The sequence below is a fragment of the Numenius arquata genome, unplaced genomic scaffold (assembly GCF_964106895.1).
Source record: "Numenius arquata unplaced genomic scaffold, bNumArq3.hap1.1 HAP1_SCAFFOLD_1506, whole genome shotgun sequence".
Taxonomy (NCBI): Eukaryota; Metazoa; Chordata; class Aves; order Charadriiformes; family Scolopacidae; genus Numenius; species Numenius arquata.
Genome location: NW_027414963.1, coordinates 1 through 16,812, shown reverse-complemented (window position 1 = coordinate 16,812; position 16,812 = coordinate 1). Strand labels below are relative to the sequence as shown.

The window sequence follows — 16,812 nt, the reverse complement described above, 5'->3', positions numbered from 1 at the left end:
TGGGGGACAGGGGAGGTGAGGGGAGTGGCTTCTTCAACACCCAAGTCAATATAAATTCATTTATATGGAATTTTTATTGAATTAATTTTCATTTAAATTTTATTCAATTTCAATTGGATTTAGCTTGAAATTTATATTGAATTTTAATTGAATTTCTATCGACTTAATTTGTATTTAATTTTTATTTTATATTGAAATTTTTATTGATTTTTTAATTGCATTTATATTGACATTTTATTGGATTAATTTAAATTTAAATCTTATTTCAATTGAATTTCGCTTGAAATTTATATTGAGTTTTAATTGAATTTCTATCGACTTAATTTGTATTTAATTTTTACTTAGTTTATATTGAAATTTTTCTTGAATTTATATTGTATTTTTATTGCTTTTTTTGGCATTTTTAAAAATTTGTATTTGATAGTGAAATTTATATTGAATTTATATTGAAATTTATATTGAATTTACATTGAAATTTAATTTATATTGAAATTACATTGAAATTTATATTGAAATTTATATTGAAATTGAATTTATATTGAAATTTATATTGAATTTATATTGACATTTATATTGAATTTATATTGAAATTTAATTTATATTGAATTTACATTGAAATTTAATTTATATTGAAATTTATATTGAAATTTATATTGAAATTTATATTGAAATTTAATTTATATTGAATTTACATTGAATTTTTATTTAAATCTTATTTCAATCTAACTTACGTTGAAACTAATTGAATGTTGAATTTTTTGGAAATGTTTAATCGATTTTTAATTGACATTTTTGACATTTACATTGAAGTTTTTATTGCCATTTTTTTGGAAATTTTGGGGGAAATTTTTTTGGAAATTCCTCTTGAAATTTAATTGAAATTTACCTTGAAATTCCTATCGAATTGGCGGCCACGACTTCAGCCTAAAACCTCTTTATCCCCCCCCCCCCCCCCGTCCCCCCCTTCCCCACGATTTTCCCGCCGCTCTTCCAAAAAAATTTCACTCAAAATTTCACTCAAAATTTCATTGAAAAATTTAGAAATCCAGAAATTTAGAAATCCCTCCCGCTTTTGCCCAAATCTCTGCTTTTTTCCTCCCCCCCCCCCCCCCCCCCAAAAAAAAACCCCAACAGGTGGCCGTGGAGCGGCTGTTGAAGATGAAAGCCCAGCAGCCTCCGCTGGCCACCGCCGCCCCCCGCGTGGCCAGTTCCCCCCATCCCAGCCCCACGGACCCCCCCTCCGACCCCCCCTTCGGCCTCAACCGTCCCCCCCCCCCCTCCTTCTTCCTCCTCATCCTCGGTGCCCCCCCCCTCCCTTCCCGCCATGTACCGGGAGCTCTACGAATTCTTCGGCGACAGTTTGGCTACTCGGTTCGGAACGGGGTTGCCACCCGCCACCCCTCACCCCCCCCCCCGGCGGTAACCGAAAGGACCCCGTCCCCTTCGCTACCGAAACCGGGGGGGTCCGTAAAATGCCTCAATTAACGGCCAACGCCACCGTCAGCCCCAGGGAGGAGGAGACCCCCACCCGGGGAGGTGGGGAGACCGTGGCCGCCCGCCCGGCCTTCCATCGCCCAACGGCCTTGCCGAGGCCACGGGGACCACCAAGAGCGGGTCCTCACCGGCCCGGGGGGGTACGGGAGGTCTTTCAAAAATGTCGTTTGACCCCCCGGGGCCCCCCCAGATTCAGCTTCGTTATCGCCGGGCGTCAAACGGGGCGAAGGTGTCAAGGGAGGATGTTTCAGACCCTTTTCCCTCAGTGTCACGGCGGCGGTGGGGGAGGAACGGCGACGGGGACGGGGGGGGGCGGTGGGGGTCACGTCTCTCGTTACGCTCAAAAATTACCCGTCATCGGAAGGATCTCGGCCCGGGCGGCCCCACGGTGGCCACGGGCAGAGTATTCCCTCCATCTTCTCCTCTGAGGTGGGGGGGGGAACCCTGTCCCCAACGTGGCCTACTGGTGGCTCTAGGCCTTTGTCATGACGATCTATGGGCCATGGTGGTCAATAAAAAGGTGTTTCTAGAAGGTTTTGTGGGTTCCCTGGGGTTGTGTCCCCAATGTTGGGGTGACAAGAGGTGACGGTGTCCATCCCCTGGTGGCCCTGGGCTGGTGGGTGCCTTGTCATGGAGATCCATGGGTGCCACCAGCCACAGTGGCCTCTGGTGGTCAGTAAAAAGGTGTTTCTAGAAGGTTTTGTGGGTTCCCTGGGGTTGTGTCCCCAATGTTGGGGTGACAAGAGGTGACGGTGTCCATCCCCTGGTGGCCCTGGGCTGGTGGGTCCTTTGTCATGATGATCTATGGGTGCCACCAGCCATGGTGGTCAATAAAAAGGTGTTTCTAGAAGGTTTTGTGGGTTCCCTGGGGTTGTCCCCCCAATATTGGGGTGACAAGAGGTGACGGTGTCCATCCCCTGGTGGCCCTGGGCTGGTGGGTGCCTTGTCATGGAGATCCATGGGTGCCACCAGCCACAGTGGCCTCCGGTGGTCAGTAAAAAGGTGTTTCTAGAAGGTTTTGTGGGTTCCCTGGGGTTGTGTCCCCAATGTTGGGGTGACAAGAGGTGACGGTGTCCAGGAGGAGAAGGAGGAAGGGGGTCCCTGCTCAGGAGGAAGACAAGGAAGAAGAGGAGGAGGAAGAAGAGGGTCCACGCTCAGGAGGAGGAAGACGAGAAAGGAGGAGGTCCCCTCTCAGGAGAAGGAGCAGGAGGAAGGGGGTCCCTGCTCATGAGGAAGAGGAGGAAGGAGGAGGAAGAAGAAGGGGGTCCCCGCTCAGGTGGAGGAGGAAGAGGAGGATGAGGAGGACAAAGGGGGTCCCCACTCAAGAGGAGGAAGAGGAGGAAGGAGGGGGAAGGGGGACCCCTCTTAGGAGGAGGAGGAGGATGATGAAGGTAGAAGGTGGTCCCCGCTCCGGAGGAAGAGGAGGAGGAAGAAGGGAGTCCCCACTCGAAGAGGAAGAGGATCCCCGCTCAGGAGGAGAAAGAAGGGGGTCCCCTCTCAGGTCGAGGAGGAGGGGCCCCGCTCAGGAGGATGAAGGGAGTCCCCCCTCAGGAGGAAGAGGATGATGAAGGGGATCCCCCCCCCAGCACCCGGTTTCCCCCCTGAAGCCACAAGGACCCGGAAAGAGTCCGGGGGTATCACCCGATGTCGCGCATTGATCTGTCTTTAACCGGCGGAAGGATCCCCCGAGAGTGGGGGAGAAGGTGCACCGTTCCCGGAGGCACTGCAATACCGGGACGATGCGCGGAGCGGAGGGAGCAAGCTCCGGGTCCAACTCCCGAACCCAAAAATCCGTTTAATATAAAGTCCTCTCATCGAGGACGTATCAGATATTAAACTGATAAGAACAGATACTACACTTGATCTTAGCCAAAAGGCCGAGAAGCGATACCCAACCCTCCCCGACCACCGCACCCCATGCACAAACACCCTCCTCGACGTCACGGCCACCCCCGCCCTGCCGGTACCGAGCCCCCCTCACCGCTCTTCGCCCTCCTCCCCACCTCCGTCCCTCACCTTCCTCCGGTTTCGGGGCGCCCACCCCCCGTTACACCCCGAAATCCTCCGCACCGGGAGCTCCCATCATCCCCTTCCGCCCCCTTCACCGCTCAATTAGCATAACCACGCCCCTCTCTTTGCACTCACCGCCACCCTCTCCGCAACCCCACCTCGGGTCCCCTCGCGGCACCGCCTAACCACGCCCCCCCTTCGGTGTCTGATTTGCATAGTCCCGCCCCTCGCCGGGCGGGGCCCCGCAGCTATGGCGGAGCGGGGAGCGGGAAGGGCGGCCGTTCCTGGAGCTGCCCCCGCCCCCCCCCCCCCCTCCGGTACCGAACCCCCCCCTCACCGCTCCGCTCCCCACCTTCCCCTGCATCTTCCTCTCAGTTTCGGGGCGCCCACCCCCCCCCCCCCCGTTACACCCCGAAATCCTTCGCACCGGGAGCCCCCATCATCCCCTTCACCGCTCAATTAGCATAACCACGCCCTCCTCTTTGCATCCGCTCCGCCTCCACGCGCGCGACGTCCCCTTCCTCCGCGCCACGCCCCCCTCACCGTCGCTTAGCGACACGCCCCGCCCCTTCGCCAATTCATAGCAACCCTTTATGGTCACGTCACGCCCCTTTATTTGCATTCTCCCCGCCCCCTCCTCAAAGCCCCGCCCCCTCCCGCCCAGACCGCGGCGGCGATTTGGGTGGAAAAGCGAAGGATTTGGGGGTCTCGGCCAACGCGGAGGCCGCAGTGTGGGTAGTTAGGGTCTGGCGGCCGGAAGATACCGCGCTGTACGGGAAGATAAGGCCCCTCTCCCAATAGTATTTAGTTTATGATGTAAGCGGACGGAAATGAGGTCGTAAACCCAGGCTATATAATGCCATGCCTCCTACCAATAAACGCCATTTGCCGTCCACCACATTGGTGTCTGCGTGCTTATGGACCGAGCGACCTGGGGTCTGGTCGCTGTGCCGTTACTGAACCAGGTCGCCACGCCTACCACAGGCAACAAGTGGTGCCGAAACCCGGGAACGTCGCCTGGATTTGAGTGAACGGCGGCCGGAGCGGCTGGACCAGCCCGGCGGGGAAGGTCGCGGGGGGACGCTCCCGGACCGGGACCCACAAGGAGGATGGAAGCCCTTGTGAAGGTCGTATCCCAATTACATAAGCAGTGGGGAATTGATTGTAAGCCCAAGGATTTTACTCTCGCCGTTGCGAGACTTTTACAACTCGAGGTCATTGACCAGCCGGTGGATATACTCCACCCAGAAGTGTGGGATAAATGCACTAAAGCACTAGCCGAGGAGACGATGTCTTCGGGCAGTGGGAAAAATCTTAAATCATGGGGGGAAAGTTGTGCGGGCTCTGCAGAAAGCCATACAAGAGCAGGAGACCTGGAGGGCGGCGAGGGGCTGTCTGTTGGTCACCCCAAAATTGGGGGTCGGGGCAGCCACACAGACTCTGCAACCCCCAGAGAACGGCGATTCCGCCGAGCCTGCAAACCCGCGGGAAGGCGATGCGCCCCCGCAACCCCCGAATCCTGTTCTGCACACGGAGGGACAAAATCAGACAAAATCCATCTGGGAAGAATTAGCCGAGGAGGCCAGGGCTGTCGAGGCGAAATCGGAGTCTGAGGACGTCTGGGTGAGACCACCGCCCTACGTGCCCCAGCACGGCGCCGAACATCAAAGGGAGAAGGGGGGGGGAGGAGGCCCCCGGCGAGAACAGGGAGGAATCGCCAAAACTGATAAACGCGCACAAAGAGGAGGGGGAGGAGAACGAGGAGAAGAAAAGCGGCGGAGGCGACCGAGGGGAGGAGGGGGGCGTGAGCGAGGGGCGGAGAGCCAATCAGAGTGGCCGCCTAAAAATATGCCCTTATAAGGCGAACACCCCGCCCAGCGAAAGGCGGGGCGAGCTGAGAGGGAGGGAACGGTCCGCCCGCAAGGGGAGGGGGCGGGGCCGGAGCCCAACAAAAAGGCACTGGAACCCGGAAGTGACCGGTCAGTCGAGTTCCGACTCCGAGTCGGACGCTTCCTGGGACGAGTGGCTCGCAAGCGATTCAAGCTCAGAGGAGGAAGACACAAGGGTAGACAAACTCAAAGGCCGAAACATCCCCATTCGTAATGAAGAGGAATCGCGAAGGGGAAAAACTCCCCTCACGGACTGGAGAAAAATAAAGATCGCGTGTGCCGATTGGGCCCCATCGGCCGCACTAGCATTCCCGGTCCGAGTGACAGACGGAGGACAAAGAGTACACTCCCCCATAAACCCTAAGGACATACAAGCAATTGTTAAAGCAATCGCAGATAAAGGGCTTAATTCTGCCATGGTTTCCACCCTCATAGATGGGGTTTTCGGGGGGGACGATATGCTCCCGTTCGATATAAAACAAACTTGCAGACTGATCTTTGACGGGGCAGGGATGATTGTTTTTAAACAAGAGTGGGAGGACAACTGCGCGAGACAACTAGCCCAAGTAGTCGGAGCAGACCATCCGCTGCACGGCTCCAGCCTGCAGCGTCTCATGGGCACAGACCCAACGATGATTACCCCCCACGCACAAGCCCAGGGCTTGCGGGCCCATGAGGTTATGACAACTACTCGTGCGGCCAGAGAAGCTATTCGTGTAGCCTCTAGAGTCGTCGCCAAGCCATCGCCGTGGTCCACAATAAAGCAAAATGAAAGCGAGAGCTTTACCCAATTTGTAGATCGCCTCCAGGCCGCGGTCGACTCCTCGACCCTGCCTGCGGAAGCAAAAGGCCCGGTCGTCGCAGACTGCCTGCGTCAACAGTACAATTCGAAAACTAAAGAAATATTACGATCTTTGCTAGTGGGGTCAAATATCGCAGACATGATTAAGCACGTCACAAACGAAGAGCATCTAGCCCCGATTCAAGCGGCCGTTCGCACCGCAATAGCCAATGTGATGGCATGTTTTAAATGCGGCCAAGTGGGCCACGTAGTGGCAAACTGCCCTCGATTGGGAGACCTGCCAACAGCGCTCCCTCCGCGCCAAAATCGATCTAGAGGACCGTGTTGGGCTTGCGGGAAAAAGGGACATTTCGCCAAAGAATGCAGAACTAGACTTCAGGGAAACGTGAGGGGGAGAGGGCACCCGGGCCGCACGCAGCCTTCTCCCACTTGGGACATGAGGCGGCCCAGCTATACCAGCCCCACATGGGGCGGGGAGCCTTCGAATTCGCGGCCCCCTCGAGGAGCGACCAACTTTATGGCTCAACCGATAGTCCAACCGAGTCAGCCCTTGTCTCAGGAGCAGCAAGGACCACCCCTTGGGGGCGAGACCCTAGGGTGGCCTTGGCAATAAAGTGTGACAACCCGCCAGTGGTGTGGGGGATCTGTTCTCTTTATAATACCCCCGATGACACCACCATTAAAGTCCCCTTTCTGATTGATACCGGAGCAGATGTTACAGTTGTCCCTGAGACGCACTGGCCCCCATGTTGGAAATTGGAAGACGCCCCCATGGTAGGTGGAGTCGGAGGATTAACACGAGCTCGGAAGAGCGTTCAATTGATAGCGATTATGCTTTACACCGAAAAGGGACCGGAAAAAACCATTAACCTTTTTCCGTATGTCATGTCAGGAGTCCCACCCCTGTTGGGAAGGGACGCTCTAGCCCTACTGAATGCCAGGGTGACAAATTTATGTCAAGGGCCACTGCCGTACACCCACTCCCACCAATTAGGTTGACGTGGAAATCGTCTGATCCAGTGTGGGTCGAGCAGTGGCCCCTGTCAAAGCCTCGAATGGATGCCCTTCTTGAACTGGTCGACCGCGAGCTACGACGAGGTCACATAGAGCCCTCTACCAGCCCATGGAACACCCCGGTTTTTGTAATACCCAAACGAACAGGCGAGGGGTTTCGCCTCCTCCATGACCTACGCGAGGTCAACAAGAGAATCCAACCAATGGGTCCCGTTCAAACGCTGTTGCCTATGAACTCTATGATACCGGAAGGGCAACCTTGCGCTGTCCTCGATATCAAAGACTGCTTCTTTTCAATACCCCTGCATGAGGAGGATAAGGAACGGTTTGCCTTTTCCATCGTGTTCCCAAACAGCCAACGGCCCAACTTGCGCTTCCAGTGGAAAGTGTTGCCACAAGGAATGATCAACTCGCCCACTATCTGCCAAGTCACGGTAGATCGGGCGTTGGCACCAGTTCGACGCAGTGATCCAACGGCGACTATCATTCAATACATGGACGATATTTTGATCGCTGCACCATCAGGGAATCAAGTGGACCAGCTGGTGTCAACAGTTTCAGAAACTTTAAAGACTAACGGGTTTGAAATCGCGAGCGCAAAGATTAAAAGAGGACCATGTGTAAGTTTTCTAGGAGTGAACATCACTGCCTCCTACATAACCCCCCCTCAGGTGAAAATCCGTCGGAATATCAAGACGCTCCACGATATGCAACAGTTAGTAGGGTCCCTGCAATGGCTCCGCAATATCATCCTGATCCCTCCAGAAACCATGACCCCCCTTTACGACCTTTTAAAAGGGAAGAAACCGTGGGAACAAAAAACCTTAACGACAGAAGCAATGAACTCTCTTGACTTTATCGAGCACCAGATGTCATCAAGTTCACTTGCCAGATGGAACCCAAAAGTACCACTCGATCTGTACGTGCATTTCACGACAGGTGGGGGAGTCAGGGCATTGGCCCAGGGCCCCCCTGAAAGAGCTCAACCAGTACAATGGATAGTCTTAGGGAAGCCGTCACGCGCATTCTCCCCAGGAGTCGAGTGCCTTGGTAACCTTATCATGAAGGGCCGAAAACTCGCCCTAAGACACCTAGGTATCGAACCGGCGAAAATATACCTACCCTTCCGCAAACAGCTCCCGACGCAATCAGTGGCAATGTCAGAGTATTTAGCTATAGCCCTTGTTGGCTTTAGGGGAGAAGTCCAGTACGCCACAAAGCCCCCATGGACCCAAATGCTGGCGATTGTTGACATCGATCTTCCACAGAAGGTCATAGACCGGCCCCAAGCGGGACCAACGGTCTTCACAGACGCATCTTCAGCGACCTCAACCGCGGCAGCAGTCTGGCAAGCGGGGGGGGAATGGCACTGTGTTAAAATGACCGATTGTGCTCTTTCAGTTCAACAGTTAGAAGCTGCAGCTGTAGTACTAGCGTGCGGACTGTTTCCAATGGAACATCTCAATATAGTAACTGATTCCATGTTTGTGGCCAAGCTTTGCTTAGCCATGTCAGGGCCTGGCGTGTCAACATCTACAGTAGCTTTAATGCTAGAAGAAGCGCTCTTTTCCCGTAGAGGTACCATATCAGTCATCCACGTCAACAGCCACGACCCGATCAAAGGGTTTTTCCAAACCGGTAACGACAAAGCGGATGCCGCTGCAAAAGGATTGTGGACGCTAAGAGACGCCCGCCAATTACACGAATCCCTCCACATTGGAGCCAAAGCGCTGGCAAAGAGATGTGGGATTTCAGCCACCGACGCGAAACACATAGTAGCTTCCTGTCCCCACTGTCAAAAGGCACCACTGTGGTCCAGTGGAGTCAACCCCAGAGGTCTCAAACCCTCGGAGGTGTGGCAGACGGATTTTACGCTCTGCCAGCTGCTGAAACCTCGAGCATGGCTAGCGGTAACGGTAGACACATATAGCGGAGTGATCGTGGCTACACAACACCTTAAAACTGACTCCAAAGCAACCATCCAACACTGGCTGACAGCCATGGCGTGGCTCGGCGTCCCTAACCAGATCAAAACGGATAACGGTCCAAATTTTGTATCTAAATCAGTCCAAGCATTTGCTCTGAAATGGGGTATTACTCTAGTACACGGCATCCCGTATAATAGCACGGGACAGGCCATAGTGGAACAAGCAAACCAAACTCTGAAGTCTAAATTAGAAGTATTAGCAAAAACAGAAGGCTTCACCAACGCTATTCCTTCAGGAGACCAGGCGCGCTTGCTAGCGACTGCTTTATTAGCACTAAACCAGTTCCCCAGGGGAGACGAGAAGAACAGTCCAACCCAAAAACACTGGGCGACTCGAGCGCTAGAAGAAGGCCCGTCAGTCATAGTTAGAAATGAGCTGGGAGACTGGGAACAAGGGTGGAAATTAGTCCTGATAGGGCGAGGGTACGCTGCAGTCAGAAAAGACGGCAGAATCAAATGGTGTCCGCTTAAGTCTATTAAACCAGACCTTCAGAATAAAACTAACGAAAACTGTTGAGTTTTTGTTTGCAGGACCGGATCATCGGACGCCCCCGTAACCCGTATACCCCGGTGACGACAGAAGACGACGAACCAGCGAGCGTCCAGCCTGAGCCGGAGAGCCCCGCGCCAGAAGAACCCGAACAACAGCAAAGTAACCCCCGCAAGGGGGGGCTACGATGCCTCTGTGTAATCCTGATTCTGGGGCTTGTTATTACAGGAAGGGCAGAATCAGCTTACAATCACCACCAGCCATTTAAACGGTCCCTCATTCGGCTTAAGGATAACCAAGTTATCGCAACTCAGATAATATCAGGTGCACCGAGTTTCAATGCCTCTCTGTGTCAGCTTGTCCCGAGACCCCGATGCTGGGAATACCTGGGATTATCATAGGGGGTGCGGGACTAGGCACAGGAGTAGCATCCCTGGTGCAACAGAGCAGAGAATTTAACGCCTTGAGAGTAGCAGTAGATGAGGACCTGGCCAGAATCGAACAATCCATAACTGCACTAGAAAAATCAATTAGATCATTATCTGAAGTGGTGCTACAGAATCGAAGAGGGTTAGACCTGATGTTCTTACAGCAAGGAGGGGTGTGTGCTGCACTGAAAGAAGAGTGTTGTGTATATGCGGACCACACTGGAATAGTGAGAGACACTATGGGCAAATTGCGAGAAGGGTTAGAAAAACGGAAGAAGGAACGGGAGGCGCAACAAGGGTGGTTTGAATCGTGGTTTAGCCATTCACCGTGGTTAACCACCCTGATATCTACCCTGATGGGGCCAGTTGCAATGCTCATGTTGGCACTGATTTTCGGACCCTGCATACTGAACAAGCTCGTGTCGTTTGTCAAAAACCGGCTAGAAAGGGTTAACATTATGTTGGTGGAACACCAACAGCTGCTTTAAGAATGTAGTTACACTGTTTACTTGGTCATCCCTAGTTACTCTAGGTTAGACCCCATTACTACCAGCTGCTCCTAACTTTCTACCTCTTTACTGTGCCTAATGTTTTTTATGCAACTTTGTGATACGCACTTTTTTAAGACTGTCATACAGAGCTAGAACAAGAGAAATCCTTTAAAAACACTATACTTTAGTGAATTTAGTTGGGCATAGGGAGGGGGGAAATGTGGGTAGTTAGGGTCTGGCGGCCGGAAGATACCGCGCTGTACGGGAAGATAAGGCCCCTCTCCCAATAGTATTTAGTTTATGATGTAAGCGGACGGAAATGAGGTCGTAAACCCAGGCTATATAATGCCATGCCTCCTACCAATAAACGCCATTTGCCGTCCACCACATTGGTGTCTGCGTGCTTATGGACCGAGCGACCTGGGGTCTGGTCGCCGTGCCGTTACTGAACCAGGTCGCCACGCCTACCACAGGCAACACCGCAGGAGAGAACGGGAGCATTGGAATGGGGTAAAGCGGGGCCGGGGACGCCATTCCCGGTCCAGCCACTGTCGGGATGGAGGCACCCAGCGTCTAAATCCCGTTAATTGAGGTCATTAACGGCTCCAGCCATTAGATCAGAGGGGAGAAAGTCATGGAATCCCTGGTTTGGGTGGGAAGGGACCATAACGCCACTAAGTGCCACCCCCCTGCCATGGGGGACACTGCTGGAGAGCATCCTGGAGCAGCCAAAGCCCTAAACCAGCTACAAAATGGCCCCAAACGGCTTCAAAATGGCCCAAAACATCTCCTTGGGTGATGAGGATGAGGATGGCCGGGACAGAGCAAAGGTTTCCATCGCTGCGGGGGGCAGTGGGAAGGGGAGGGTAATGAGGTTAATGAGGGTAACGAGGCAGGAGGAGGGGATGAGAGGGGTTCCCATGGGAGGGAGGAGGAAGAGGGGAGGGAAGGAAAAGAGGGGGAAAAGGGGAGATGAAGGGGGAAGAGGGAAGGGAAAGGGAGAGGAGGAAGAGGAGGGAGGAAGAGGAGGGAGGGGAAAGAGGGAGGAAGAGAAGGAGGAAGCAGACCCACGCTCCCTCCATCCACCGCCATCCAGCCCCATGGCGGCCCCGAGACGCCCCAAAACGAGGGGGGGTGTGTGTCCCCATCTTCTCCCCACAAAGCTCAAGGGTTTATTCAGAGGTGACAAAGGGGGGGGGGGGGGTGTGTGTGACGAGGATCCCATCCTGTGTCGTGTGTGTGTGTCCCCCGCGAAAAAAAAAAAGAGCCCTAGAGCTTGCGGTAGGCACCGACGGTGAGGTCGAAGAGGCGGGGGTTGCAGAGCTGCCCCCCTTTGTCCAACAGGTAAAAAAAGGGGCGTCCCTTCACCTTGAGGGGGAGGGCGGCCGGTACCTCGGAGCGATGGGCCCGGCAGGAGACGTGACGCAGGGGGACGGTGAGGGTGGGACCCCGACCCAAGCCCAGGGGCCCGTGGGTGCTGATGGTCACCTCTCTGCCCCCCCGAAGCAGCGTCACCCGACGGACGGCGCGGAGCGGGAAGAGGACGCCGGCCGCCACGATCAGGGAACCTGTTGGAAAAAGAGGGGGGTGGGGGTGGGGATGGGGGGGGGATTAGGAGGGGTCAGGGTGGCTACCGGGGGGTGGGGGGGGTCAGGGTGGCCACCGGGTCTGTCAAAGCCACTCCCGGCCCCCCCCTTCCCTCCCCCAAGACCCTCTGGTTCAGCTCTAAGCACCCCCCCCCCCCCCATCCCCTAGGTCCACTCCGAGCCCCCCCCGCAATGAACCAGCCCCCCCCCCCCCCCCCCGACCCCCTGGCTCCGCTCTGAGCCCCCCCTCCCCCCCCCGACTCCGCTCCAACCCCCCCCCAATGCATCGGACCCCCCACACACATCCCCTAGGTCCACTCCGAGCCCCCCCCCAATGAACCAGGCCCCCCCACACACAGACTCCTTGGCTCTGCTCGGAGCCCCCCCACCCCCCCCAGTGCACCGGACCATCCCCAGCCCCCCCAAGGCCCGGTCCGAGACCCCTCCGGTCCCGGTCTGAACCCCCCCCTCATCATGTCCCCACCGCCACCCCCCCACGGTGTCCCCTTCTGAACTCCACCCCCCCGCCCCGATCCCGGACCGGCTGCTCCCCCCGGTCCGCTCCGAGCTGACCCCCGGGTCCCCCCAGCTCCCCCCCCCCCCGCCTCGGTTCAGGACTCCCCCACTCTCCCGGTTTTCCCCCCTCCGGACCCTCCTTTCCCGTTCGTCCCGTCCCGTCCCGCCCCGCAGCACACACCCCCCCCCGGTACCGAGGGTGAGGCAGGAGGCGGTGAAGCCGAGTCGCCATTTATGATCGCGGGGCCGGAGCGGATCGTCGGGCCCGGGCCCGGTGGCGGGACGAAGCGCCGTGAAAGCGAAATGAGCCAGGTAAGTCCAGAAGAGGCCTTGCCCCGCGCAGAATAAACCGGCCAAGCGGAAGAAGCGGTCCCGTTCGTGGCGGAAAAGCACCACGTCCCGCGGAACCGCCGCCTCCAGCGCCGCCGCCGCTGCAGCCCGTGCCCCGGCCGCCGCCATGGCGGCGCCCGCTGCACCACTTCCGGGTCACTCCTGTCCCCCTTTCCGGGTCGCCCCGCTACTACTTCCGGTGCGCCGACCAATCCCTGCGCTCCGACCCCCCCAAACTTCCGGCGCCGGCCGCCATCTTTGTAGCGGGCGCGACGCCCTCTTAAAGGCGCAGCGTTCCCCAAACGCCGAAAACGCCTGGATTTATTGATTTTATTTACAAAACGGTGGGGAATAAAACTCCGGGAGGGGGGTGGGGGGTGGGGGGAGCGTGGAGTAGGGGGGCGGGGAGGGCCGCAGGGGGGGCGCGGCTCACTTGAGAAACGCCACCTCTGGGATCTTCCCTTCCAGCTGCAAGAGAAATAGTGGGGGGAGGGGTGAGTTTGGGGGGAGGGGGGAAGGGAAAACATAGCTACAACCCCCCCCCCCCCCCCCCAACCTTCACAAAACCCACCTTGAGCTGGGTGAAGACTTGTCCGGCCCGCCCGTAGTCCCAGTCGTTGTCCTGGAGGCACCTAGAGGGAGAGGGGAGAAGATGGAAGGTGGGGGAGGGGATGGGGATGGGGGGAGGGGGACACACACACACACACTCACTTTTGGGACCACTCGAGGTTCATGCCCGACTGCATGGAGAAGGCGGCCAACATCTCCTGCTGCTCGGCCGAGAGGGTGGGGACGGGGCTGGAGGAGGGGGTGGGGGCCGGCATGAGGAAGGCCTTGCGGATCTCCTCGGTGGTGGCGTTCCTAACGAAGAGCTCGTCGTTAACGATGCAGAGCCTGGAGGGAGACAAATTAGGGGGTTGACCCCTAATTAGGCTGGTGTCCCCTCCCACCACCACCAAAGCCACCCCCCAGGACCCTTCCCTCCTCCTCCCCCAACAGCGGTTGGGTGAGCGTTGGCCATGGTCTACCCAACTGGAGGATGTAGGCCTCGCTGGAAGCCGCCGGGGCCACCAGAGGCCAGAGAAGCTCTGTGGTGGGGACAGAAGGGTCAGGCTGGAGAGGGGACAGGGTGGGGCAGAGGCCGGAGAAGCTCCGTGGTGGGGACAAGTTGAGATTTGGGGTGTGTGGGGGGAGGGTTTCACCCCGGAGAAGGCTCCAGGGAGACCTTCTGGTGGCCCCAGTGGAACGATGGATGGGGACGGGCTTCCCCTGGGGCCCGGTGGGACAGGATGACAGGAAACGGTTTTGAGCTAAAAAAGGGGAGATTTAGACCAGATCTAAGGAAAAAAAAAATCCTTATTCCGAGGGTGGTGAGACGCTGGCCCAGGTTGCCCAGTTGAAGATGTCCCGGCCCGTGGCCGGGGTATGGCACTTGGTGGCCTTTAAAAGGTCCCTTCAACCCAAACCAGCCCCAGGATTGGATGGAAAAGTGGGTGACAATGACCAGGAGATGTTGCGACCAGCTCTTGGGAGGAGGAAGAGGAGGAGGGCTGGCAATGAAGGCCTGGTGGCCGGTGGCCGTCACTCACCCGGTGTTGCCGGCCGGGACAGCGATGAACATGCGGGTGAAGGCGCGCACCGAGTCCCGGGATTTGCCGTCCACTGCGGGAGAGAGGGAGAAGAGGTGGGGGGAGGAAGGCTTGTGAGGAGGAGGAGGGAGGAAGGAGGATAAGGGAGGAAGGAGGAGGGAGGAGGGAGACAAGGAAGGAAGGAGGAGGATGATGAGAAAGGAAGAAGGGAGGAGGAAGAGGAGACAAGGAGAAGGAAGGAAGACGAAGGAGACAAGGAAGGAAGGAGGATGAGGAAGGAAGGAAAGAGGAGGAGGAGGATGAAGGAAAGAGGAGGAGGAGGGAGACAAGGAAGGAAAGAGAAGGAGGAGGAAGGATGGAGGAAGAGGAAGAAGGAAGGATGGAGAAAGAGAAGGAGACGGAGGAGGAGGAAGGAAGGAGAAGGAAGAAAGGAAGGATGATGAGGAAGGAAGGAAGAAAGGAGGAGATGGTGGAGCAAGAAGGAAGGAAGGAGGAAGGAGGAAAGATGATGATGAGGAGGACGAGGAGGAGGAGGAAGAGGAAGGAAGGAAGAAGGAAAGAAGGAAGGAAAGAAGGAAGGAAAGAGGAGGAGGGAGAAAGGAAGGGGAAGGAAGAAGGAAGGAAGGAGGAGGAGGAAGGAAGGAAGGGGAAGGAAGAAGGAAGGAAGGAGGAGGAGGAAGGAAGGAAGAGATGGTGGAGGAGGATAAGGAAGGAAGGAGGAAAGGGGAGGAAGGAAGGGGAAGGAAGAAGGAGATGGTGGAGGAGGAAGGAAGGAGGAAGAAGGAAAGGGGAGGAAGGAAGGGGAAGGAAGAAGGAGATGGTGGAGGAGGAAGGAAGGAGGAAGGAGGACACAGGGGCCGACACTCACCCTCCTTGAAGATGCCGTGGACGGCGAAGCAGAGCAGCGTGTTCTGCAAGAGAGGGGCCGGGTGAGGGGTGGGGGGTTCCCCGTGCCCATGTCCCCCCCCCACCCTTGTCCCCCATGTGTGTCCCCCCCCCCCTCCGTGTCCCCCCCCTCACCGTCTGGGCGCAGATGTCCACCACGAAGGAGTTGACGTCGTGCTGGGTCTTGGGCAGCTCGTTGAGAAAAGCCACCACGTTGAGGCGCGTGTGTTTGAGCAGCTTGAAGCGCATGGCTGGGGGGGCGGGGGGGGGGAAAAAACCAAAAACCAAAACAGTGAGACACCCCCCCCCCCCCAACTGAGGGGGTTGAAGGGAGAGTTGATGGGGGGGGGAGAAAGGGGGGGAGAAGGGGGGGGAAAGGAAGAAGGGGGGGGGGAAGGAAGAAGGGGGGGGAAAGGAAGAAGGGGGGGGGAAAGGAAGAAGGGGGGGAAGGGAAGGGGGGGGAAGGAAGAGGGGGGGGGAAGGAAGGGGGGGGGGGAAGGAAAGGAAGGGGGGGGAAGGAAAGGAAGGGGGGGGAAGGAAAGAAGGGGGGGAAGGAAAGAGAGAAGGGGGGGAAGAGAGAAAGGGGCGGGGGGGAAGAGAGAAAGGGGGGGGCAGTTAAGGAGGGGGGGGGCAGCCTCCGCCCCAGCACTCACTGCTGTAGGAACCGCAGCACTCCCCCAGACACCCCCCCCAACCCCCCCCCAAGGGTATTTTTTATTCAGGACACACACACACACACACACACACACACCCCCCCACACACACCCCCACTTACTGGGGTCTTTCAGCTTCTTCACATTTCTGCTGTCCTTAAAGTACTCGTTGAGGCTGTTCCTGGGGGAGCAAACCGCTTTAAAGGCTGCATTCGGGGGGGGGGGTTCTGCTGCCTGTACACCCCCCCACCCCCGCCCTCCCCCAGCCCTGGGGGTCCGTACCTGGGGGGGTTGTGGGGGCCAAAGGGGATGCTGAGGGAGCAGCAGGCTCCATCGTGGTAGGCGTCCAGCAGCCCCTGCCGGTCGCTGGAGTCGTAAATGGAGTAATATCTGCCGGGGGGGGGGCATGGGGGGGGTGAGAAAAAGGGGGTGGGAGGAATAGAGGGCAGGGGGGGGTTGGAAGGAGGTGGGGGGGGTGAAATGGGGGGGTAAAGAGGGTGAAAGGGGGAGGGGGATGAAAGACGGTGGGGTGTGTGTGAAAAGGGGGGGTTGGAAGGAGGGGGGTGGCAAAGAGGGGGGGTTAAAGGGGGGGGTGAAAGGAAGGTGGGGGCAAGGGGGGGGTGAAAGGAGGGGGGGTGAAAGGAGGGG

General features: G+C 56.5%; 3 protein-coding genes and 1 non-coding gene across 4 annotated transcripts; 1 reads left to right on the top strand and 3 right to left on the bottom strand.

Moving 5' to 3' along the window:
* Positions 1-1,223: 1,223 nt before the first annotated feature.
* Positions 1,224-1,922, top strand: TAF6L (TATA-box binding protein associated factor 6 like; the record flags this gene model as incomplete). Its single annotated transcript, XM_074167406.1, is given in 2 exon segments — positions 1,224-1,410; positions 1,412-1,922. Coding segments are annotated over 2 exon segments (698 nt in total), but the record flags the coding sequence as incomplete, so codon positions are not given.
* Positions 1,923-3,192: 1,270 nt separating this feature from the next.
* On the bottom strand, positions 3,193-3,383 carry LOC141478302 (U2 spliceosomal RNA). The gene has a single exon (XR_012463888.1). It is a non-coding gene; the product is annotated as a U2 spliceosomal RNA (small nuclear RNA).
* Positions 3,384-11,758: 8,375 nt separating this feature from the next.
* On the bottom strand, positions 11,759-13,178 carry TMEM223 (transmembrane protein 223). Its single transcript, XM_074167407.1, has 2 exons — positions 12,902-13,178; positions 11,759-12,173 (listed from the first exon to the last, which is right to left on the bottom strand). The coding sequence occupies exons 1-2, from the start codon at positions 13,164-13,166 to the stop codon at positions 11,875-11,877; spliced, it is 564 nt and encodes a 187-aa protein (XP_074023508.1). The 5' UTR covers positions 13,167-13,178; the 3' UTR covers positions 11,759-11,874.
* Positions 13,179-13,350: 172 nt separating this feature from the next.
* Positions 13,351-16,554, bottom strand: NXF1 (nuclear RNA export factor 1; the record flags this gene model as incomplete). The annotated part of the gene is made up of 8 exons (XM_074167405.1): positions 13,351-13,505; positions 13,609-13,669; positions 13,749-13,931; positions 14,627-14,699; positions 15,495-15,537; positions 15,647-15,762; positions 16,287-16,345; positions 16,447-16,554. Coding segments are annotated over 8 exons (682 nt in total), but the record flags the coding sequence as incomplete, so codon positions are not given.
* Positions 16,555-16,812: the final 258 nt, after the last annotated feature.

Coding starts and splice junctions, on each gene's coding strand:
- TMEM223 (XM_074167407.1), bottom strand. CDS start 13,166: ATGGCGGCGGCCGGGGCACGGGCTGCAGCGGCGGCGGCGCTGGAGGCG. Junction 12,174..12,901: donor CGCCTCCTGCCTCACCCTCG/GTACCGGGGGGG, acceptor TTTTTCCAACAG/GTTCCCTGATCGTGGCGGCC.